Genomic DNA, 24,194 nt, shown 5'->3' on the forward strand with positions numbered 1-24,194 from the left:
TCACCCAAAATGAGCATTAAACATTAAAACAAAATACTGCTGGCTATCATGACAAAGAGAACCTGATTTTGTTAACTTACCTTTACCAATAAATCAAGCATCAGAAAATAATATTTTCTTTTCTCATCTTCCTTATTCCACAAAAGACATCGAACAACAGGACCAACAAGATTCCAGCCCATATTCTTAATGATGACCTGTAAAAACATTTTTAGAGTAAAGAAAATACTGCCATCTATAGGGCTCTTACAGTAAGCTTTCTTAACTTGAAGGAGCTTAATATTTCCTCTGAAATAGCTATGAGGCAAATGAAGCCTACAGCATCTCACCACTGACTTCTCAGGGTTGGCTATTAACAACTCTCAACAGTTTAAAATAGTTTTTAATACTCTCACTGAAGAAAGGTGAATGGACATTTACTTTAAACCAGGTAAGTTGGTCTTTTTTATACTTTAGTTTCTCTATTTCTAATAAGAGAATTAATTTGAGCAAATACTTAATTTTCACGGAGAATTTTGCTCTCCTGATTCATAAAGAAATACACCCAACCAAAAAAAAAAAAATTACACCCAACACTTATGAACCTTTTAAAGTAACTTGGAAAATCTGTAAATATATTATGATTACATAACTTATGTAAAAGGGGATGCCACTTCAGTTACTTTCCCTTCAACATACAAGTTATTTCTATTTTCAAAGATATTTCAGAATGTTTACCACACAAGTAAAAGTTTATATTCTTAATTTGTGATTCACATTCATAATCAAAACCTCTATTTCCAGAACTAGCAATAATATACTCCATTTCTCTGGGCTGCTTTCTACTTCAACTTATCAGTATTTAATCAAGAATACACTATTATATGTCAAGTCCCTAAAATATTCTGGTGCTATAAATTAAGTAAGGTAAGATCTCTATCCTGATAAGAGTTTACCTTCTAGATTCACTCATTAAAAAAACACATCTATTCCGGAAGACAATTAAGCACATACTCCCTCCATGACCCCAGTCTTATAAGATAATCAAACCCCAGAGTACTGAGATATAGCAGGAGAACTGCCTTCCATTTAGGAAAGGCAAGAAAGGCTTCTCTGAAGAGACAGTGACTAAGCTAAAATTGTTAGGGAAGTCTGTCAGGTGGAAAATATATTTAAGGCTCTGAAACAGCAATGTGTAAAGGTGTAAGACTTAACATGTCCTAGAGAACTAGTAACAGAATATGTTAGCATATATGAACATATAGCTCACAAAAGAGGAAATGCCGTTCATATTTTTGCTCACTTATCAATTAGACATTTTAGCATTTGTCTTTATCAATCTGCATGAGCTCCCTTCTTGTATTTACAACAGATAATTATTTGGTTTTTTTGGTTGTCTGTATTTTTTTATAAGCAAAATACACTTACTTTTCTTTGATTCTTTTCCTATTAGCTTTTAAGTCTAAATTGGTTTCTCTCCTTTAGAGATTCATAAACAATTCATTTATATTTCAACATATATATATTTCACCTTTCTTTTTATTCAAAAGATTTATGTTAGAAACATGGAATAAAGGGCGCCTGGGTAGCTCAGTTGGTTAGGCTTTCAGGTCTGGATTTTGGGTCAGGTGATGATCTCAGGGTGGAAATCGAGCCAGTGTCTGGGCTCAGCAGGGGGTCTGCTTACCCCTCTACCCCTCTCCTCGACTCATGCTTGCATGCACATGCACTCTCTCTTAAATAAATACATCTTTAAAAATTATTTTTTTAAAAATGAATGCTTGAATCGATTTTTTTTTTTAAACAAATAGCAAAACAATCATTCTTGGGATGCCTGGGTGGCTCAGCTGTTAAGCGTCTGCCTTTGGCTCAGGTCGTGAACCCAGAGATCAGGACTGAGTCCTACATCGGGCTCCCTGCATGGAGCCTGCTTCTCCCTCTGCCTATGTCTCTGCCTCTCTCTTTCTGTATCTCATATAAATAAATAAAATAAAAACAACAACAACAACAAAAACAATCATTCTTTTTAGCTAATGGGAAAGACAACTCAGCTGTTCTAAATATTTTCATTTCATATTCATAAATCATTCCATACTAGTTCTTTCTTTTGCCTGGCATGCTCTTCTTTCAGATAGCTCTTCTCTCTGTGGTTTACTCCTCTCCTTCCTTTTCAAATCTCTGCAGTCTCACCTAACATGGTTCATCCCCTAGTTATACTTTATTTTTCTCTATAGTATTCATCACTTTCTAACATACCATATAGTTTATTAGTAGATACCTGTCTTCATTAGAGTTTAAGATCCATATGAGCAGTTTTGTTTACTGCTGTATCTATTCCTAGCATCTAGACAAGGGCCTGTTAAAAAATAGGTGCTCCATAAAAACATTTTGAATGATGTCTGTTATCTTTAAGGGTAACAAATTATATTCCCTCCAAAGCTTTGATATTCTGTTGTTTTTATTAATTTTTTCCAAATTACTACATATTTATTCCACCATTACCTATTAAGACTACTCTTGCTTTTTAAAACTTAACTAGGGGATCCCTGGGTGGCTCAGCGGTTTAGCGCCTGCCTTTGGCCCAGGGCGCGATCCTGGAGTCCCGGGATCGAGTCCCGCATCGGGCTCCCGGCATGGAGCCTGCTTCTCCCTCTTCCTGTGTCTCTGCCTCTCTCTCTCTCTCTCTATGTCTATCATAAATAAATAATCTTTAAAAATAAATAAATAAATAAAACTTAACTAGCTCCTACTAGACTCTACTTTTCCAAATAAGCACTTCTTTGCCTTTCCATTGGTGTATTTCTACCCTATAAGTAATCTCTGAGAATTAACTATATGGGAAATTCTAGATTTAAATAAGATTTTGCATATCTGAAATGAAAAAAAATAATTTTGATAAAATTCTTTACAAACATCATCTCAGCTGCAAGGTATCTAGTCATTATGTAAATAGTGAATAATTATGAGGAAAAGGAATCAATACTATCCATAAACTACACCTTGTTTACTTTAATACTAACTACCTACAAAGTAAGATTATCCCCAAATGACACATGAGAATGCCAACGTTTAGAGATTACTGGCATGCCTAAATATCAACTAAAATGTGGCAGAACCAGGAACTGCATATAAATCTGTTTGGCTCCAAAGCCCATGCGTTTCCCACTATACCAATGGATATCCAATGGGGACAATTTTGTTCCCTGTCTACCAGGGGACATTTGGCAACATCTGAGGACATTTTTGATTGTCATTTCAGAGTGTGGGGTGGTTACTACAAAGTATCTAGAGTACTAATGTTGAGAGGCCCTATACTATAGGACAAACTATTCATATGGCCTTTTTTTTTTAATTTACAAAAAAAACAGAGTATAGTAAATCTTGATCAAGCCTGATTGTATCACCTGGCAAGAAAGCTAAGCTGCAGTCAGTTTGAAATACGGTCTTATAGGGGATCCCTGGGTGGCTCAGCAGTTGAGCACCTGCCTTTGGCCCAGGGCGCAATCCTGGGGTCCCGGGATCGAGACCCACGTCGGGCTCCTGGCATGGAGCCTGCCCCTCCCTCTCTCTATTATGAATAAATAAATAAAATCTTAAAAAAAAAAAAAGAAATACGGTCTTATCAATGTCTGAACCTTTGAATTTAGCAAACCACACATTACAAAGATGATTCTCAACCTATTACAGTTAAAACTCACCAAGTTCAAAAATATCACTATCACCCAATTTTCTTCTTTTGTTTCAAGTTTTTATTTAAATTCCAGTTAACATAATCACCTAATTATTTTTTTAAAGATTTTTATTTATTTATTCATGAGAGACACAGAGAGAGAGAGAGCAAGGCAGAGACAGGTAGAGGGAGAAGCAGGCTCCATGCAGGGAGCCTGACATGGGACTCGATCCCAGGTCTCCAGGATCAGGCCCTGGGCCGAAGGCGGCACTAAACCACTGAGCCACCTGGCTGCCCAAGAAAACTTCTATGTAAATAAATAGTACTATAAATGAAGAAAGAGTGTGCTCCTTGAAAGATGATCTTTTCTTGTATAAAAAGGCAAGTACGGAGCAGCCCGGGTGGCTCAGCGGTTGAGTGCTTGCCTTCGGCCTGGGGCATGACCCTGGAGTCCCAGGATTGAGTCCCACATCAGGCTCCCTGCATGGAACTTGCTTCTCCCCCTGCCAGTGTCTCTGCCTCTCTCCCCATCTCTCTGTGTCTCTCATGAATGAATGAATGAATAAATAAATAAATAATAAATAAATAAATAAAATCATAAAAAAAAAAAAAAGGCAAGTACAAAGACAAAAAATTTGGCAGTGTTGCCAACACTGCGTCCCAGGAAACATTTGTTTCTCATTCCCAAAAGATCCTTTTCCCATTGATGAAAATGATTTTTCAGATAATTATAGCTGCATGATATTGGCCAGTAAGGCCATCTAAGTCTGCTCCTATTCTGATTTTATGCACCCAAATATTATCTTTTTACTTCTTTAAGATTTATTTGAGAGAGCGAGAATGAGCAGGGGAGAGGCAGAGGGAGAAGCAGACTCTCTGCTGAGCAGGGAGCCTAAAGCAGTGCTCCATCCTAAAACCCAGGATCATCATCTGAGTGGAAAGCAGATACTTAACTGACTCAGCCAGCCTCCTAAATATTATCTTACTTAATATCTGGTTTTCCATATATATCTGGCTTAAGAAAGAGAAAGTGCAGATTACCAAAAATGAGTATCTAGGTTGCCTAATACAGTACTAAATGTAAATTAATAATAATCCAAATGCCACTTTTGATCCCTAAAGCAGAAATAATCTTTGCTCTTTTAAAGCACTTTACTCAAACTCTATCAATTATTTCATTTATTCTGCCCTATTGCTAGTTGTTTACATGATTATCTCTTCCACCAGACTATAAGCACCTTCAAGTGTATGAATAGCCCTAAGCCCTTTTTTGTTTTCCATGTTCCTACTGTAGAAATTTGATTCTTAAATGTTTGATGAATGAGTGGATAAACAATAGCATCATGTGGCTATTATCTTCCTAGTAAAGACTAAAAAATACTCATAAAGATTGCACTTACCTTATTCTTTTCATTTTGAATAATTTCTAGTAGCTGCTCTATGTGCCCTTCATCTATGCATCTTTGGCCTGCTAATTGAAATAGGCCAAAATCTTCTTCTTTGAAGTCTTGTTCTTCTAGGATTTGCTGACAAAAACAAAATGAAGACAAAACGTTTGGTGAATAAAAAAATTCAATAACTACTTGATTTATTCTCTCTCTGGAAATGAAATTTGTTTGAATTCTAAGTTGCACATTAGCATATGTGTGAAAATTAGGATAAGCCTGAAAAAGTAGTTTAATGATCTTGAAATCCACACTGCCAAAAAAAATTCTACAATAAAGATCAATATTAAAAATTTTAAAGGTTAGACAAGTAGGTCACTTGGAGAGATAATCCAATCTGCCTTCTGGCCCTCCTGCTATTTATTCACAGGTCAAACAAAGCAAGGATTAGAGAAGATAAACAATTTGAGTGACCCTAAGTATAACTAAAAATAATCTTGCATTTAACTTTACAAGAAGAAAAATTACTTACACATCTCATTATTATGGATTGAAGTTCTTCCACAGCCATTCCTCGTTATTTTTCCTAGTTTTTATGCTGAAATATAAAACAGTTAACTATCAGTGATATTACAGTATTAATGAGTTATGTTTCATTCTGATGAATTATCAGTAAATACAATAAGGAAAATACGACATTTTAAAGCTGAAATATTTTGACTTAAAGTATTTTAGCTTAAGGAGTAAAAAACTGTTGCATCTTTTAGGTTTTCTAGAATAGTTTTGAAAGATCTACCTAAAAAAAAAAAAAAAAAAAAAAATCCTCCAGGGTACGGCCAAACAGGAGCGCAAATATGGGCTACGTAAATGGCTTTAAAAAGGCTAAGTATTTCTTTTCTGAAAAAATTTCCCAAAAGTGTCCCTGAAATCAGTTCTAGTCATTAGGGGATTTTAAAAAATGCTTTAATGTCCCACTTGACAAACAGTGGAGCCTACACAACTCACCCCAGAGCGGGTGGAAGTTCCGATGCCCACAGTCCCAAGTGCGACCCGGACATTCTTCTGTAAGAGATGCGGTCCCCCAGTAACCCAGCTGGTGTAACCGCCACGCCGCACGGACACGAAGCAACCGGCAGCTCTCGGGGGAACGCGGCTCGGCTCCCGCAGGCGCCGTGTGCCCAGCGGCAAGACCCTGCCCCCGGCCCGCAGCGGGAGCTGGGTCAGCCGGGTCCCCGCGGCCGCGCGCTCCAGAGCGGATAAAAGCCCAGCGCGCGTGCGGACTGCATCCAAAGGAAGCCATTTCTCCCGATTCCTGCGGGCCTAGGCGTTCGGGCCCATGACCTCGTGGGGCCTTGCGGGCCGCGGCGCCGGCTCCCCCGCGGCTCACAGCTGGCCCCGAGCCCCGGCCACCCCCGACGCCCGGGCGCGTCCACTTACCGCCGGGCCTCTCGCCGCTCTCGGCGGCTTCCCCCACCTCCTCCGGCCGCGCAGGCCTCTCTCCGGGCCCCGCCCCTCCCCGGCCGGCCCCGCCCCGCGCTAGCGAGGGGGGCGGAGCCTCGGGGGAGACGCCGGGTCCCGGGCTGACCTTCTGACGCGTTTCCCATGGCTGACTCCGCCGGGCCGCGCTCGCCCGGCCTCAAGGCTCGGACGCCCCGCGCTTCCCGAAACGCCTCAGGTAAGAAGGGCCCAGAGAACCGAGCCCCTCGAGGGTTCCACACGGAGGCGCGCGGGACACACCCGGAAGACTGCCCCGGGGCAGAGAAGGCCCAGAGCGTCCCATCCCCGGCCTCGGGTCTTCTGGGAAAGACCTCCACACCCTCACCTCTTCACACCGGTGTTCCAAGATTTGCCCCAGAACCGGTCTCTGAGGGAAAGGGAGTAGAGGAGCTGGAGTCTAGAGCTGGCTCGCCAGAAAGGGCAAGCGACCGGGGCAGCCCAGCTTGGAGATGCACTCCTGCTTTGGCTCCGGGCCCTCTGAGGTGTCACCCCACCCCTGCTCTTTCCCTGTGAGCGAACATTCGGGGGAACATTTCGGGTTGCCTACACCTCAGATTTGCAGGAGCCCGTGACCGTGCAGCTGTTTTACATGAGAAAATTCAATCCCCGAGGAGATTACATTTTAACCAAGAAGAATTCGGGAATAATTAGCGAACTGAATTCCGCTTGCCCATTTCATTTGTTTTTTCAAACGGGATTGGAAAGTAACGTGTGGGGAAGAAAGAAAAAAGGTTGTCTGCAGTTTCAGTAGGAATCTGTCCTGTAAACTACTGTGTTTGCGAAGACTTGAACTCCACAATAATTTTATTATTATAAATATAAAATATTTTTATTATTATTGTAGGTGCTAAACAGACAAATGCTTTAAAACAAGAAGATGCTTCTAAAAGGTAGGAGAACTACTTGGACAACTGCATTAGCTTATCTATTTATCTCATGTTAATTTAACCATTTTTATAAACAAGAATGGGAGATACTTTAAAAAAAATTATGCGAAAGAAAGAGAGGATCAGAAAAGCACTATAATTTCTCATATATAGACTCATTATATCTCTCTACTCCAGGCTTTAAAAAAACCAAATCAAGACACTTTTAGATTGCTGGTGAAGGTATGAGTATTTGTAGAAAGATGTCTAAGGGAATAAACATTCTTCAGTTAAGCAGGTACTCCTTTTCCACCTCTTCAGGTACACTTGCCTTTTATTACTTTATATACCAGAGACTCCAAGAAACCTTTACTGTTCTTCGTTTACATTATGTCCATATTTTCAGCAAAAAAGTCCTATTCTGTTGCTTGGCATCTCCTAAACAGACTAGATTTACCTCCTGTCACAAAGTTTCTAGAATAGGAGTAGTCTATGAGAATGATTTAAATACATAGGTCAATATTTTATTCTTTAAAAAAAAAAAAGATTTATTGGGATACCTGGGTGGCTCAGCAGTTGAGCATCTGCCTGTGGTTCAGGGCATGATCCTGGGATCCAGGATCAAGTCCCATATCAGGCTCCCTGCATGGAGCCTGCTTCTCCCTCTGCCTGTGTCTCTGCCCCCCCCCCCCGTGTGTGTGTGTGTGTGTGTGTGTATGTGTCTCTCATGAATAAATAAAATCTTAAAAATATGTTTATTCATTTTAGAGAGTGAGCAAGTATATGTGTGGGATGCAGGTGAAGAGGCTCCACACTGAGTGTGGAGCCTGACTCAGGGCTTGATCTCACAATCCTGAGATCATGATCTAAGCTGAAACCAAGAGTCAGATGCTTAACCACCTGAGCCGCCTAAGGGTTTCAGTGATTTATCCTTTTATATCAGGCAGGTAGTGGCTGTCATTTACTCATTCTTTCAAAAATTATTTACCAAATAGGAGATATGCCAGGCCTGTGTTAAGCCCTGAGGATACGGTTTTGAGCAGAATAGACACAGTTCTTTTCTACTGGAACAGAGAAATACCGATTAAATTGTCACAACCGAATACATAATTACATATTGTGATAAGTGCTATAAAGGAAAAGACTATGAAGTTATCAGATGGAACTAACAGGTGTTCAGATTAGCTGGGGATTCTCAGGGAAAGACTTCGCTAAGGAGGTAATAAACCGAGCCCTGAAGGCTAAATAGGCATTAATCAGAGTCCTGAGGAGAGTCCAGCCAGAGATGGCAGTATATATGAAGGCCCTGAGAAGAAAAAGGTCAGTTCAAGGAAAGGAAAGATACCCGTGGTAGTGTATGGCATTTTGAGCAAGGGAAGAAAGGAGCACAGGAAAAACTTAGGATTCCATTCTTATAGAATCTGGTGGGCCATGGTGAGAAATTTAGATTTTCTAAGTGCAAATATGAAAACATCAAGTAATAGAGTGATGAAATTTAAGTTTAAAAAGTTTTAAGAGGAGTGCCTGGATGGCTCAGTGCTTGAGCATCGCCTTTGGCTTGGGGCGTGATCCCCAGGTTCTGGGAGAGTCCTGCATGGGGCTCCCATGAGGGAGCCTGCTTTTCCCTCTATGTCTCTGCCTCTCTCTGTGTGTCTCTCATGAATAAAAATCTTTAAAAATTTAAAAATAAAAAAATAAAAGTTTTAAGATGTTAGCGATGGTGATCATCTAGGAATAGAGAAATTGGATGGATTTGAGATCTATATTTTTTTAAAGATTTATTTACTTGAGAGAGAGCATACAAGAAGAAATTTAAAAAATTAACGGATGAGAGGTACAGAGGGAGAGGGAAAGAGGGCTTTCTGCTGAGCAAGGAACATAGTACGGGGCTCACTACCATGATCCTGAGTGGAAACCAAGAGTTGGACACTTAACCAACTATGCAACCTGAGTGCCCCTTGTGATCTATTTTAGAGAATATTTCCCTGTGGAGTAGCATGACTTGGTTTTATGATACACTGCAAGAGTAAAGTTAATACTGATAATGATGGTAATTTGCAATTTTCTTCAATAGTGTGATCTGACCACAAACCCAAGAAGATTATATTTTATTGTAAGCAGCATAGTGTGAGAAGTATAGATACACTGAAATGTACTGGGGGCAAATTACCCAGGATGATGAAACAATTAAAAATCCATGGGGTAACTAACCAAATAGTTGTTGAAGGGAATAAACCTTTATAAATCTATGCCCACTGAAAAATACTTCAACATCAATCCAATCAAATACTATTAAGCCAGGAATTAAAGAGCTTTACAAAAATGTAAAATAATTCTTCTCTTTTCACAAAATATGTAATAGGTTCATTACAACTTTTGTTACATGAATTAATATGTGCTCTACATTTTTCTCATTTTTAATCCAAATATGGTGAATATCAATACATAAAATCCACATAAGCAAAAGTTCTAGTTTTTAGAGTGTAAGGCAATGCTGAGACTGAAAAATTTGAGAACCATTGCTATACACCATACTATCTGTCATCATTTAGGACCAGAGGACAACAGTGACAAAGGGCTGTTCATGGGAAGCAGCTCTAGGCATCAGTCAAGAGTGAGTGTAGTGGGGCGCCTGAGTAGCTCAGTGGTTGAGCCTCTCCCTTTGGAGACTGAAAAATTTGAGAACCATTGCTATACACCATACTATCTGTCATCATTTAGGACCAGAGGACAACAGTGACGAAGGGCTGTTCACGGGAAGCAGCTCTAGGCATCAATCAAGAGTGAGTGTAGTGGGGCGCCTGAGTAGCTCAGTGGTTGAGCCTCTCCCTTTGGCTCAGGTTGTGATCCTGGGGTCCTGGGATCGGGTCCTGGGATCGAGTCCCACGTCAGGCTTTCTGCATGCAGGCTGCTTCTCCCTCTGCCTGTGCCTCTGCTTCTCTCTCTCTCTCTCTCTGTGTCTGTCATGAATGAATAAAATCTTTTAAAAAATAAAAATAAAAAAAATAAAATAAAAATGTGAGTGAGTGTAGTGTGGCTCTTATGCAGGTTGATGTAGTTAACTGCTTGAGTCAACAATTCCTTAGTGGAGGTTGTAGACTGATTGTAGTACATGGCATAGCTTTTGTTGGTAGGCAGCAATATGAGAAAAATAAAATAATGTCTTTCATAAAGCCAAATACATTTGATATAAACAACTGCCTTTTAATTTGTATCCATGTCTTTTATACTTCTTTGATGTAAGAATGGCCTTTATGAAATCATGGGAGAACAGTTGTTAGTTGCAAATTTCTTCTTGTTTTAATGTTCCTATTTGGCAAAAGAAATAGTTGGCAATCCTGTGTCATCCTCCTTTTTTTTTTTCTTTTAAGATTTATTTATTTATTTATGATAAAGAGAGAGAGAGAGAGGCAGAGACATAGGCAGAGGGAGAAGCAGGCTCCATGCCGGGAGCCCCACACGGTACTCAATCCTGGGACTCCAGGATCGCACCCTGGGCCAAAGGCAGGCGCCAAACCACTGAGCCACCCAGGGATCCCCCATCCTCCTTTGTTGTAGAATATTATTATTATGTTATATTGTTTCTGTAGAATGTTATTGCTCTAGGCAAGGAATTAAGAGTGTAAGGTCTTTTTTTTTATTTTTTTTTTAATTTTTATTTATTTATGATAGTCACAGAGAGATAGAGAGAGGCAGAGACATAGGCAGAGGGAGAAGCAGGTTCCATGCACCGGGAGCCCAACGTGGGATTCGATCCCGGGTCTCCAGGATCGCGCCCTGGACCAAAGGCAAGCGCCAAACCGCTGTGCCACCCAGGGATCCCAAGAGTGTAAGGTCTTGAGAGTCACTTAAAAGAGGGCGGTAAAATGAATACATTAAAGATCCAGATATGAGAGCCAAGTCAAGGCCCAGGAGGCTGGCTGAGGTAGTTCTGGTGGGAAAGTAGAAACCAGTTCAGGAAACGAGCAAATAAGTTACCAAGATGGTTGGATATCTTTGGTCCTATGGCAAGGATTCTCAACCTCTTTGCATATTAGGATTGTCTGGAGCAATTTTAAGAAACACCAACCTCAGACAGGCCCGGTGGCGCAGCGGTTTAGCGCTGCCTGTAGCCCAGGGCGCGATCCTGGAGACCCGGGATCGAGTCCCGCGCCAGGCTTCCTGCATGGAGCCTGCTTCTCCCTCTGCCTGTGTCTCTGCCTCTCTCTCTCTCTCTCTCTCTCTCTCTCTCTCTCTGAATAAATAAATAAATAAATAAATCTGAAAGAAAGAAAGAAAGAAAGAAAGAAAGAAAGAAAGAAAGAAAGAAAGAAAGAAAGAAAAAGAAAAACACCAACCTCCAGTCCCCGTCCTCAGAGATTCTGATTGAATTAGCGTATAGTGGGACTTAGGCATAGTATCTTTTTTTTTTCTTTTTTTTTTTTCCCGCCCCACCCCTAGGCAGAGTATCTTTTAAAGAAATCTCCTTAGGGGCACCTGGGTGACCTAGTGGTTGAGCATCTATCTGCCTTTGGCTCAGATCATGATCCCAGAATCCTGGGATCCAGTCTTGCATCAGGCTTACTATAGGTAGCCTGCTTCTCCCCCTGCCTATGTCTCTGCCTCTTTCTCTGTGTCTCTCATGAATAAATAAAATCCTAAAAAAAAAAAAAAAGAAAGAAATCTCCTTAGATGATCTTAATGTGCAGCTAGGATTGAGAACCACTCTCCTAGAGCCATTGTTAATCAGATAGACTCTGCTTTTATGTTCCATGATGTGTAGAGACCAGCAAAGGATGATAGTCCTACTGGTGCCAGGGCAAGGACTAGCCCTCCTAGGAAGATTGTTTTCCTAAACTACATAGTCCTATCAATATAGTTATTTAATAAGACTTAACAAAAGCAAACACTTCCTTGCAAATAGGACTCTATCTTGTCAGACTGGGCTATCATTAACTTTTGAGACTTGACACAAATTTTTACTTATAAGAACAGCTGTAGTTGTCTTTTCCCCCTCCAATATTTCCTGATTACTAAGGATTTCAAAGGAAAAGTTGTCTTTTTAGGTACACACAGGACTGACTGAGAGAGTATAAACACTAACAGGCAAAAAAATTTCATACTCTAAGCCTTGGAAATCATCCTGTCATTATGGCAGACTTCTGTGTGTTAATACTTTAAAAGTATTGGATCAAAAGTAAAAACATTAAAAAAAACATAAAATTAAATAGCAGACTTCTGTGTGTTAATACTTTAAAAGTATTGAATCAAAAGTAAAAATATTTAAAAAAATAAAATTAAATAGCATGTTGTATTTGTACTATATTCTAAGAAAATTGGCTATGATAAAACTTGTAAGTAGAATAATTTCTAAATTTTATTTTATTTATTTTTTAAAAACTATTTATTTATTTATTCATGAGAGACACACAGAGAGAGAGAGAGAGGCAGAGACACAGGCAGATAGAGAAGCAGGCTCCACACAGAGAGCCCAACACGGGACTCAATCCTGGGACCCCAGGATCACGCCCTGGGCCGAAGGCAGGCACTAAATTGCTGAGCCACCCAGGGATCCCCCTAACTTCTAAATTTTAAATAATTTTTTTGTTTTTTAATTTTAGGAAAGCAGAACTAGAAGCAGCTGTGAGAAAGAAGATTGAATTTGAGAGAAAAGCTCTTCATATTGTTGAACAGCTTTTAGAAGAGGATATTACAGAAGAATTCCTAAGGGAATGTGTATGTGTTGAGAAATTATTACATTATTTAAATCTGTACGATATGAAACTTCCTTGCATTATCAAAATCTTTGACTCTTCTCAGTCACAAGATGCAGGGAGCATGCTATGTAATTCATGCATTTTATTTTATTTTTTTTCAAAGATTTATTTATTTATTTATTCAGAAAGAGAGAGAGAGAGGCAGAGACACAGGCAGAGGGAGAAGCAGGCTCCATGCAGGCAGCCTGACACAAGACCCGATCCCGGGTCTCCAGGATCACACCCTGGGTTTCAGGCAGTGCTAAACTGCTGCATCACTGGGGCTGCCCTAATTCATACATTTTAAAATAATCAACTATTACGCATTCCTGGTTGTATAATGACTTTAAAATACACTAAAGAAAAATAACATGCCTGTTTAACCGCTTAATAATAGTTCTTTAAACAAGTCTGTTAATCTCACTTGATTTTCATCACTTTGCACTAATTATCCCAATGTTATTTTCCATATTCTGTGTGTTGTCCTATTTTAGTAACAGAAGGTTATTATTTTTGTTAATGTAGTTATTTTAGTTTTGATATTTTAAAAACCTGAAATATAGATCACTTATGATTTAACACATAACAAGAGAATTGTAATCTGTATTAAAAGTTGTTGTTCTTTTTTTAACAACTCTATTGCGTTAAAATTTGACCATGAGTATATCAAAGGGAAATAATTGATACTAGTTTATAAGTACCTAATCAGTCCCCTGTACAGGTTTTCAGAAGCTGAAAGATTTTGCAGAAAAATTTGTCAGGACTCACAAGGACACCTTTGATATACATTGTTTTTAAAGATAGTTCTTTAAAAACAAGTAAATTATATTTTACTTTACATGTGACTAATTTTTTGAATAGTACATTTTTAAAATGAAATCCACTTTTTAGTGTTTTGCTTTGGAATAGCAATCGCTATAGCACCACTTCTTTTTCCTGCCTCAGATTTATTTCATGAACTATGTATCTACAAAGATGCACAGTCTCCTGGCAGAAGTTTTTTCAGGTTGTTTATATTTTTAATAATAGCTAACATTTTTGAGTGCTTACTATGTGTTGAGTGTATTTATTTTCTCCTCTCCATCATACCTATGAGCTAGACATTATTCCTCTATTTTCAGATGAGATCAGTGAGGTGTAGAGCACTGATAAATGAAGTTTTCCAATAATTTAGCAGGGGAAATGCTCCTCTCATTTCATTGTAGGGGAAGTTCATCACACCTGCTCACTACAGCGATGTCGTGGATGAGCGTTCTATTATCAAACTCTGCGGTTATCCTTTATGTCAGAAGAAACTAGGAATTGTAAGTAACAAATATTTTAAAATAGAAGCTTTAATTTTTTATATTTAGCAAAATACTTTGTAGATAAGAGAAGAAGTGAAACAGGCTTGAACTAATGACACGAGTTAGCCAAAGTTATGATATGTAGATCATTTAATCTTGTAACATAAAGTTTATATTTATTACTTGAATTCTTCTTAAGCTATACTTTTTTTTTCCCTTTAGGTACCAAAGCAGAAATATAAAATTTCTACCAAAACCAATAAAGTCTATGATATTACTGAAAGAAAGGTAAGCTTAAAGGCTGTTCTCACTGTGGCAGTTAATTTTTAATATACTAAATGGAATTTTTTTAAAAAGTTGAAAAGTTTGCCTTTTAGAAAGTAGCCATGCTAAAAATTTATTTGAAAATATTTCATTCAAGATATTAGAAAAAACTGCTCATGCTTTAATTAATACTTGAACATTTAAAAATTCAAAGTGCAGGATCACCTGGGTGCCTCATTCAGTTAAGCGCCCAACTCTTGATTTTGGGTCAGGTCATGATCTTAGTGTAGTGAGATCAAGTCCCACATCAGGCTCCTGTGCTGGACATGGAGCCTGCTTGGGATTTTTTCTCTGTCTTCTGCCTCTCCCTCCCCCGTTAAAAATAAAATTTAAATAAAATAAAATTTAAATTGAAAATTAAAATTTGTGCATACCAGCACAACTTAAAGCAAGTAAATCAGGAACAGAATAGAGATCCAGAAACATACTAACCATGTATGTGGATACTTTGTATATAATAACAGGAATATTGTGGATCAGTGGAGAAAGTATGAATTTTTCAATAAATAGTAGTGGCACAAATAGTTATCCAAATGGAAAAACTGAAAATTGATCCCTGTTTCAGTGTACATAAAAAAATCAATTTTAGGTAGATTAAAGATTTAAAGTTAAAAGATAAACACTGTTTCAAAGAATATGGGAAGGTTTCTGTAAACATGGAGAATTTCTTAAATAAGATACACAATTACAGACAATAGAGGAAGAATTGGTAAGTTTTTTTCTACATTAAAATTAAAAGCAAAAAAAAAATTAAAAAAATAAAATTAAAAGCATTTGCTTATCAGAAGTTTCCAAAAAAGAGTGAAAAGATAAGCCATAAATCAGGAGGTATATTTCCATAGAAATGACTAAACCTAGTAGAATTTTTTTCTTTTTTTTCTGAAAGAGTGCATATGTGTGCGAATGGGGGTAAGGGCAGAGGGGGAGGGAGAGAATACCCATCTCACAACCCCAAGACCATGACCTGAGCCAAAATCAGGAGTCACTTAACTAGCTGAGCCACCCAGGTGTCCCTAGAAAAATTTTATAGAAGGAACTTGATAATGAATGAAAAGATGATCAATCTTGTCAGTAATCAGGAAAACCAAATAAAAACTTTGATTTACATGGGCAGCCTGGGTGGCTCAGCGGTTTAGCGCCTGCCTTCGGCCCAGGGCATGATCCTGGAGACCCGGGATCATCCCACGTCTGGCTCCCTGCATGGAGCCTGCTTCTCCCTCTGCCTGTGTTTCTGCTTCTCTCTCTCTCTGTCTCTCATGAATAAATAAAATCTTTAAAAAAATAAAATAAAAACATTGATTTACATTCTCTCAGCCCCCAAATTAGCAAAATTATAAAAATCTAACAATATTAGGAACTCTTTATACTACTGGTTAAATATTAGGAACCCCTTATTCTACTGGTTAAATAAAATTGCATCCTTTCTGAGAAGAAATTGGTATTATCTTTTGGAGAAATTGGTATTATCGAGTAAAGCCAAGTTCACACATTTTTTATGGCCAAACTTTTCTGTTCTTTGGTATATATTCTTAGGGATTTCTTGCCTGTATGTATTTCTATGTATGTATAGGAATGTTCCTAGTTGGATTAACAAAATATGCTATATGCATAGAATAGAATGTTCTTCACCCTTTTAAAGGAAGGAAATTCTGACACATACTACAGCATAGATGTATTTGAAGACATGTTAAGTGAAATAAACCTGTAAAAGGGACAAATATTAAATGATTCCACTTATATGAGATAACTAGAGTAGTTTGATTCATGGTTACAAAAGTAGAATGGTGATTATCTGAGGAGGCAGATATGGGGATTGTTGTTTAATGGGTATAGAATTTGATTTTGCAAAATGAAGAGTTCTGTAGATGGATGGTGTGATGGTTATACTACACAGTCACGTACAGTGAGAAGGTACGTAGTGCCCGTGAACTGTAACACTTAAAAATGGTTAAGATGGTAAATTTATTTTACAACAGTATTTTTTTATTTTAGAAATTCTTTAAAAATGTTTATCAGGCACATTGTAGTGATAGCAGAAAAGTTAGAAACAACTCAATTATTCGTAAACAATAAAGGTATAAATATAGAAACTACACCTCCATGAATCTGAAAAATATAATGTGGAACAAAAAAAATCCCAGAAAATATAGCAGTACAATTATATTTAGACAAAGTTTAAAATTAGGCAAAACTGAATGATGTCTTTTGTAGGTATGTATATATAGATAGCAGTACTAAAGAAAAGCAAGGGAGTTAGGAACACACAATGTATGATAGTGGGGAATATGGAAGGTGATGCTATCTGGGACAGACACATCGAGAGCTTCAAAGGTATACATTAGTTCTTACCTTGGGTTGTGGACTCATGGGTTTTCATTATTTGAACTATGTTTTCAGTACATAAGTTGTGTTTCATAGTAAGAATGAAATAATTTGCTAATTAAAATTTTTTTTTCAGTGCTTTTGCAGCAACTTTTGTTACAAAGCATCTAAGTTTTTTGAAGCACAAATTCCTAAAACTCCAGTATGGGTTCGAGAAGAGGAAAGGTAATTTAAATCATTACATATAATTTGTTGATATATTCCAGCTTTCTGAGATATGTAGAGAGTAGTGCTAGTTTTCTGTAGGATGTTACCATTGTACACATTTTAATTGTGGGGAAATGGTTTTATTTTAAGCATAGTTATTAAGGATTTTACACTTAAAATCAGAAAATTAATAAATATAAATGGTGTTTCTTTGCTGTTTTCATTTTTTAAAGATTTTATTTATTTATTCATGAGAGACACAGAGAGAGAGAGGCAGAGACACAGGCAGAGGGAGAAGCAGGCTCCATGCAGGGAGCCCAACGTGGGACTCGATCCCGGGTCTCCAGGATCATGCCCCGGGCCGAAGGCGTCGCTAAACTGCTGGGCCACCTGGGCTGCCCCTTCTGTTTTAGTTTTAATCACAGAACCTGAACGTCACTTCTGCTATGTTAGTTATTTCTATTAACTCTATTAGTATAATAATCTTAGAGTAAGAATGTTAAAGTTTTCAAGTAGATACTAGATCTTAGGATCCAACTGAATTTTGTTAGAAAACTATGTACTAAAAAACAACTATGTACAAAGGTTAAAAAGTTCAGGTTACTAATTCACTCACTATTAAAAATCAGTACAGTATTTTTTTTAATTTAAACAAATCCAATATAATTTTTAGCAAAAAAATATTATGAACATTCCTGGGGTTTTGCCTCTTAGGAAATGTTTAAACTTTTACAACATTTCAGTAGTTGCTGAATTTGAGAGAAAATTTATTATTGAGGGGCAAATGCCATATGTAGAAAAGGTAACAAAAATTGTTATGTAATTGAACTCTGTTGTCCAGTTTCAAACAAGGTTAAATGAAATAATGTCCCAAATAACTCATGTTTCATAGAGAATATTGCAACACAAGGCATGTGGTAAAAGAGTATCAATGCTAAATGAATTTAATGACATAAACATAATGAGATGCAAGTTAACTAAATACCTTTGCCTAAAGAAAAAAACTTACTCAAGTCTTACCTGATGCACAAGGTAATATGAAACCACTGTAGTTTGAACTAGCATCATTTGTACTGAGGGATAGTCCTGTTGTTGGCTGACACCTTTGCCTGCAGATCCAATGCTGTGTGGTTTAGAATATGTAAAGGGGCGCCTGAGTGTCTCAGTCAGTTAAGCGTCTGTCTGACTCTTGATTTCAGCTCAGGTCATGATCTCAGGGTTGTGAGTTCAAGTGCTGTGTTGTACTCTGCACTCAATGTGGAGTCCACTTACGATTCTTTCTCCTTCTTTCCTGACTGCCCCTCATTCACACACACTTTCTTAAAAATAAATATGTATATATAGAGAGAATATGTGAAGCACACCACTCTATGACCTTTGTTAATTGAATTACACATAATGAAGACAAACTTGTTCACTACTTCTCCACTAGCCTTTCTTATTGGAAGGATAAAGGATTGTAGCATTGTCGAAGGTGACTGGGGACCTAAGAGTACCTTCTTAACTATTACTTTTCTTTTTCTCCTTTCTTAATGTTTGTTTCAACAGAGCTGCTTATTGCCTCCTCAGTCTTAGGACAGCTGCACATATTCCATTCCCCAGCTGTTAAAATCAGTGTTTTCTTAAGTTATCCTTAACATTGTTTCCAGTGATATCTTCTCTAGTTAAATTTAGCCCATCCTCATATCTGCTTCAAAACTATTTACCAAACCACCCTTCCTGTCATCTTGATATTCTTCAGATACAATTATTGGTACTTCCTTCAGCTAATCTAAAACAGTTTTTCCCAAAATCTTATTCTATGTTCAGAACGCCCACCTTTTCCCAGAATGTGAAGCTCTGTCACTTTATGCTTGGGGTTCTTGAAATTCTACTTTAGGGGATCCCTGGGTGGCGCAGCGGTTTGGTGCCTGCCTTTGGCCCAGGGCGCGATCCTGGAGACCCGGGATCGAATCCCACATCAGGCTCCCGGTGCATGGAGCCTGCTTCTCCGTCTGCCTATGTCTCTGCCTCTCTCTCTTTCTCTCTCTGTGACTATCATAAATAAATAAATAAAAAGACTGTCAGTGGGGGGCTTAGTGCTGGCAACCATGTCAGGACTCCTCTCACTTCTAAGAAGAGCTCTAAAAAAAAAAAAAAGAAAGAAATTCTACTTTATATGCCCTTCCCTACCTCACTAAAAAAGAAAGATGAAAATGGCATTGGTTTCCCTAATTTAGACAAATCAATTTAATTTACATTCAGTGTGTATAATGTGACCTTAGTATCCAACAGGCTACCCACACCTGTACAAACAACACACACACACTTACGAAACCAAACCCGTGAGTTTAAATTGAAATGTTAATGGAATGGCATAACAAGCACACAAATGAAACAAATTTACTTATTCTAATGAGGACAAGTATTGGGGAGCCTTCAAATGCTTTTGAACAGAATTTGATCTGACACTGGTGTACAAAATGAATTAAGAAAAGATCATAATTAAAGAGTTGAAAGGCCCTTAGGGACAATTTAACACAACATCTTTATCAAACAAGCTCAGAAAGATTAACTGTATTTCTTAAGCGAGTGATAGGTTCTCAACAATGCCAGGATTCCAGTTGTTTAAAAGTAACCAGTGAGTAACCTATAAATATATAATTGTATACAGTTATACTACATGTATAACGGTAGCCCTTATTTTTGTATGATTCTTGTTAGTATATAACCATATTAGTATCTTTTATATCTCCAGTATCAGGTTTACCTTAATTTATAAATTCTTACTGGCAAGCATTGTCAGTTTATTTCATGAATCCACTAGAGGTCACTGTGTCTTCAGAGAATGTTGATATTTTTAAGTGTTCCAAAGATCAGAATTCTAGAATTCAGTATTCTTTTAAAAAGCCTTTCCAGCTGTTGCATATGTAAGCTCTACAGAAATGTGATTTTTAAAGTCTGCTCACATACAGTATCAGGTATATAATGTTAAATACCATTCAGAACCTATCTTTTTTTTTTCCAAAGATTTTATTTATTTATTCATGAGAGATACAGAAAGAAAGAGAGAGGCAAAGACACGGACAGAGGGAGAAGCAGGCTCCATGCAGGAAGCCCAATGTGGGACTCGATCCCAATACCACAGGATCATGCCCTAAGCCAAAGGCTTAACAGCTGAGTAACAGCTGAGCCACCCAGGTGTCTCAGAACCTATCTTCTTTTAAAGGGGAAAAAATTGTTGCTTTTAAATGGTAGGATTTAGTATTTAAGGAAGAGATGTTTTCATTAGTTTAAAGTCCCATCATACTAAATCATATCACCATAATTAAGTCATAATTTTTTTGTTTTATTATTTATTTTATTAATATTAATAATTATTGAATACTTAAAATTTTAAAAAATAAGAGCAAATTTTAAAATCCACTCAAAGAATTGAATATTTTATTACACTGACCACCATAGTATACTTTACATTATAATCCAGTACATGCATATTACTGTCAGTCTGTTATCAACACTAAGCCTTAGTTTCCTCATTTGCAAAGTAGAAAGTTGCATTAATCTCTTAGTTCCCTTTAGTTCTAGTGTTTTACAGTCTGAGTCAGTCACTGTCACCATAGTAAAAGTTTAGATAGGAAATGTTTTATTTATAAAAGTGATGAAAATTAAAATTATTGGCATAAGACTAGGGAAAGTCTGTAAAGAAGGCTGATAAAGGGTAAGATCAAAGTTTTTCAATTATGAAGAAAAACCAGGAATGTTTTATAGCATGTCCAGAACAACTTGAAGTTGACATCTTCAGGGAAACCATGATCTTGCACACTATTTGGAAATAGAATATTGAATTTGACTCAGTTTAGTTTGTCTTATATTGTTGTAAAAGCTAATATAATTTACCAGATACCAAAATACTAAAATCTGTAGTGTCTTTTAACATTTCTAAAATACTATTTTATACCATAGAAAGCTCTCTACCCTGATAATAAACACATATAGATAGATTTTAAAAAGATTTAAACAAATCCATGAATTCTAGCTCCGTACTTCTTTCTGTTGAGGCTTTGGAATCGGAAGGGGCCTTTGGAGTTTTCTACTCCCTCATTTTTATTATTAAAGTTTGAAAAAATATCTGGAGTAGAATCTTTAATGTCACGAGAACAGCCGTGTTTCCCACAGAATGTCTCCTGATACTGTCTCAGAGACAAAACATTGACCTAGATGACTTAGATCATGACGCAGTATGATGCTTCTCATGTTGTGAGTTAGAAATTTTTCACCCACTTGGTGGCCAGAAACAGACCACATACACTTAAATTCCTCTGAGACAGTGTACTCATTTAGATAGTCATATAGTTATAAAATCTGTTTTTGTTTGAATGTAGACTCTGACAAGTCTTAGAAGTTTCTTTATAACCTAAAAAATCAGGAGTTAAAACTAAGAAGGACAAATGTTGAGAATCAAATTTTGGTTTGAAAAATAAAATTGGGGTGAATTGTTAATGCTGACAGAGCTAAAAGCGCCATCATGTGGCCCAGAATAGGGGATTTTCACACATGCTTCTTGGCAATAAACAGTATAATCTCAGAGGTGCGGAAGCCAAAAACCTCTGCAGAACAACTTCTATAACCTCTTCCTGAACAGCCACTTCTGTTGCTTGGTATACAGAATAAAAACTTTCTGAAAGAGGTTTTAACATGTCTCAGATTATATTTGGAAAATCTCCACCACAGTGGGGAATTGTAGCCTTCTGCTTCTGTTGATTTATGTATAATACACCTATTCTGACCAACACAAACACATATATCTATATGCATACATTCAAAGAAGGTTTTTTGGCACAAGTTATTTCTAATTTTAGGTTTCTTTTGCTAAAGTTACAATTGATCATCTAATTTATACTTCAGTAAAAATAATATGAAATGTTTATGAAGAACCAGTTTGAAGGTATTCTGTAACATGATTATTTTTGTTTTTTAAGTTCAGCTCATGTCGATTAGATTGAGAACTATCTCTGGGGCAACAAACATTGAAGGGGTTGGAAAATAGAGCAAAAAGAGATGGAACTTTTAACAAATAGCTTTTGAATTTCATCTAAGGGTAGAAAAGAAAGCAATATAACTTGGTGCCTCATTCTTTCTAAAACAGCTCATATCAAAACAAAATGAACTTTTATATTGAACCTTTCATTTAATACCTCATTAAGTCAAATCTAATTGATTTTAGTGTCATGTATCATTCTCCATTTTATAGTCTTGGAATCAGGAGACTGTTAAGGTTACTCATCAAATATCTCGAAACAGTGTTCCATGTGGTTCTCTTTACCTGAAATCAGAAAAATGAAACAAAGGAGAGGAAAATAGTAGCTCCGGAAGTACATTGAGTTCCTATGAGAGAGGTTAAGCAAAGGAGATACCCTTACAACTTTGAGTCTTTTTTCTAACTTTAATTAGAGGCAGCATGTTATATAGAGAGTTTGGACTTTAAAAGACCCAAATTTGAATCCTAGATTTACTAATTAATTAGTTAACCTCTCAAAGCTTCAGATTCTTCATCTGTAAAGATAAAGTCATAAATCTCTGAGTATTAAATGAAGTAATGTAAAAACCAGCTAGCAGAAAGTATGGGAAGATGAAAAAGTCCTGTGGATAGATGGTGGTGATACACAAAAGTGTGAATGTGCTTCATGCCACTGAATTGTAACTAAAAATGGCTTAAGTGGTAAATTTTATGTAATGTTATCATACCACAAAAAAACTCACCTATCATGTAGGCCCTTAGTATATTCTGATTTTCCCTTGCCTTTGGAAATTAAGTTTTCTTTTAATTCTTAGTATTTTTCCTCAAAAAATGTCATATAGCTGGATATTTTTCATAAAACTATCTTAAATTGTATTCATGATTTAAAATAGTGTTTACATTTTGACTACCCCTTCATTCAGCCATACTTAGACCTATTCTTATATGGGTTATTCTGCCTCCAAGATCTTGAAATATGAGCTTCCCGTTTCTCACCACAACCTCTATCTCATCTATAGCTATCAGTCTTGAGTGTGCTTTCTGACCTCATTTTGACCTCCTGTCTCTACCTTAGCTCTGTTCTAGGGTTGGCCAGACCCTCATTAAATTAGCTTTCTTGTGCACAATGGTCAGCAGTTATAGTATTGTCCTTCCAAACAATCCCAGATTCTTTATCCCTTAACCTTCTACCACGCCCAGCTTCCTAAGCTTCAGTCATCCTTTTTTTCTTTGCTTGGGTTCCTGAACTTTATTGGGTAAAGTTCTCACACACTTTAGATAAGCTGTCTCATTTAGCTTTTTAGTGCTTTACATAAGCTGTGTCATTTAATTCAGTCCTTACAAGATCCCTGGGAAATATTGTTACCCATTTCATGGATGATGGAACTGAGGCTCACAGAGTTTAGTGACTCACCCGGAACACTTGGCTCATATATAGAGATTTGAGATTTAAACCGAAATCTGTCTGGTACCAAAGCCTGCTCTCTGTGCATTTCTCTGGCCTGGTTACAGTTTATTCTGTGTAGTCTGAATTGTGTGCTCCCATTTTTTTCTTTGTTTCTTATTGACTATCTGATACGTTCAAATCTTTTCTTCTTTTTAAGATTTTTAATTTATTTATTCACGGGAGACACAGACAGAGATGCAGAGACATAGGCAGAGAAGGAAGCAGGCTCCCCGCAGGGAGTCCAATGTGGGACTCATCCCAGGACCATGGGATCACGACCTGAGCCAAAGGCAGATGCTCAACTGCTGAGCCACCCAGGTGTCTCAAATCATAGTAGATAATTTAACCTACTGCCTAACTGAAAGGATTGAGCACATTCAGCTGAATCTCCACTATTTTCTTCTTATCTTCTCTCATTTCTCTGCCTCATTGCTTATACAGTATTTTTCTGTGTTCCTGGTTCTTTTCTCCCTGAGG

The 24,194-nt window shown here is 37.4% G+C and overlaps 2 protein-coding genes across 7 annotated transcripts in view; one reads left to right on the forward strand and one right to left on the reverse strand.

The window, feature by feature from the left end:
* The window catches only part of GLMN (glomulin, FKBP associated protein), a 33,365-nt gene extending 26,829 nt beyond the window's left edge, over window positions 1–6,536 (reverse strand). Inside the window, exons 1-4 of one of the 3 annotated variants that reach the window (XM_055340781.1) lie at window positions 6,472–6,536; window positions 5,567–5,632; window positions 5,050–5,175; window positions 81–197 (exon numbers count right to left, since the gene is read on the reverse strand). In XM_055340781.1, the coding sequence (XP_055196756.1) occupies window positions 81–197; window positions 5,050–5,175; window positions 5,567–5,605 (282 nt within the window). In that variant the 5' untranslated portion in view covers window positions 5,606–5,632; window positions 6,472–6,536. Of the gene's footprint in view, window positions 1–80; window positions 198–5,049; window positions 5,176–5,566; window positions 5,633–6,039; window positions 6,117–6,471 lie in introns of those variants that run through there. The other 2 variants (XM_055340782.1, XM_055340783.1) reach the window with 2 other exon arrangements.
* A 70-nt stretch (window positions 6,537–6,606) lies between these two features.
* RPAP2 (RNA polymerase II associated protein 2) overlaps window positions 6,607–24,194 on the forward strand; it is an 83,109-nt gene continuing 65,521 nt past the window's right edge. For all 4 annotated transcript variants that reach the window (XR_008666460.1, XR_008666459.1, XM_055340923.1 and 1 more), the window contains exons 1-6: window positions 6,607–6,709; window positions 7,376–7,421; window positions 12,998–13,112; window positions 14,338–14,436; window positions 14,641–14,706; window positions 17,201–17,289. Coding sequence is in view for 2 of the 4 variants with exons in the window: in XM_055340923.1 (XP_055196898.1) it covers window positions 6,637–6,709; window positions 7,376–7,421; window positions 12,998–13,112; window positions 14,338–14,436; window positions 14,641–14,706; window positions 17,201–17,289 (488 nt within the window). In the remaining 2 variants the exon portion in view is untranslated. The remainder of the gene's footprint in view (window positions 6,710–7,375; window positions 7,422–12,997; window positions 13,113–14,337; window positions 14,437–14,640; window positions 14,707–17,200; window positions 17,290–24,194) is intronic.

The sequence above is a fragment of the Nyctereutes procyonoides genome, unplaced genomic scaffold (assembly GCF_905146905.1).
Source record: "Nyctereutes procyonoides isolate TBG_1078 unplaced genomic scaffold, NYPRO_anot_genome, whole genome shotgun sequence".
Classification (NCBI taxonomy): Eukaryota; Metazoa; Chordata; class Mammalia; order Carnivora; family Canidae; genus Nyctereutes; species Nyctereutes procyonoides.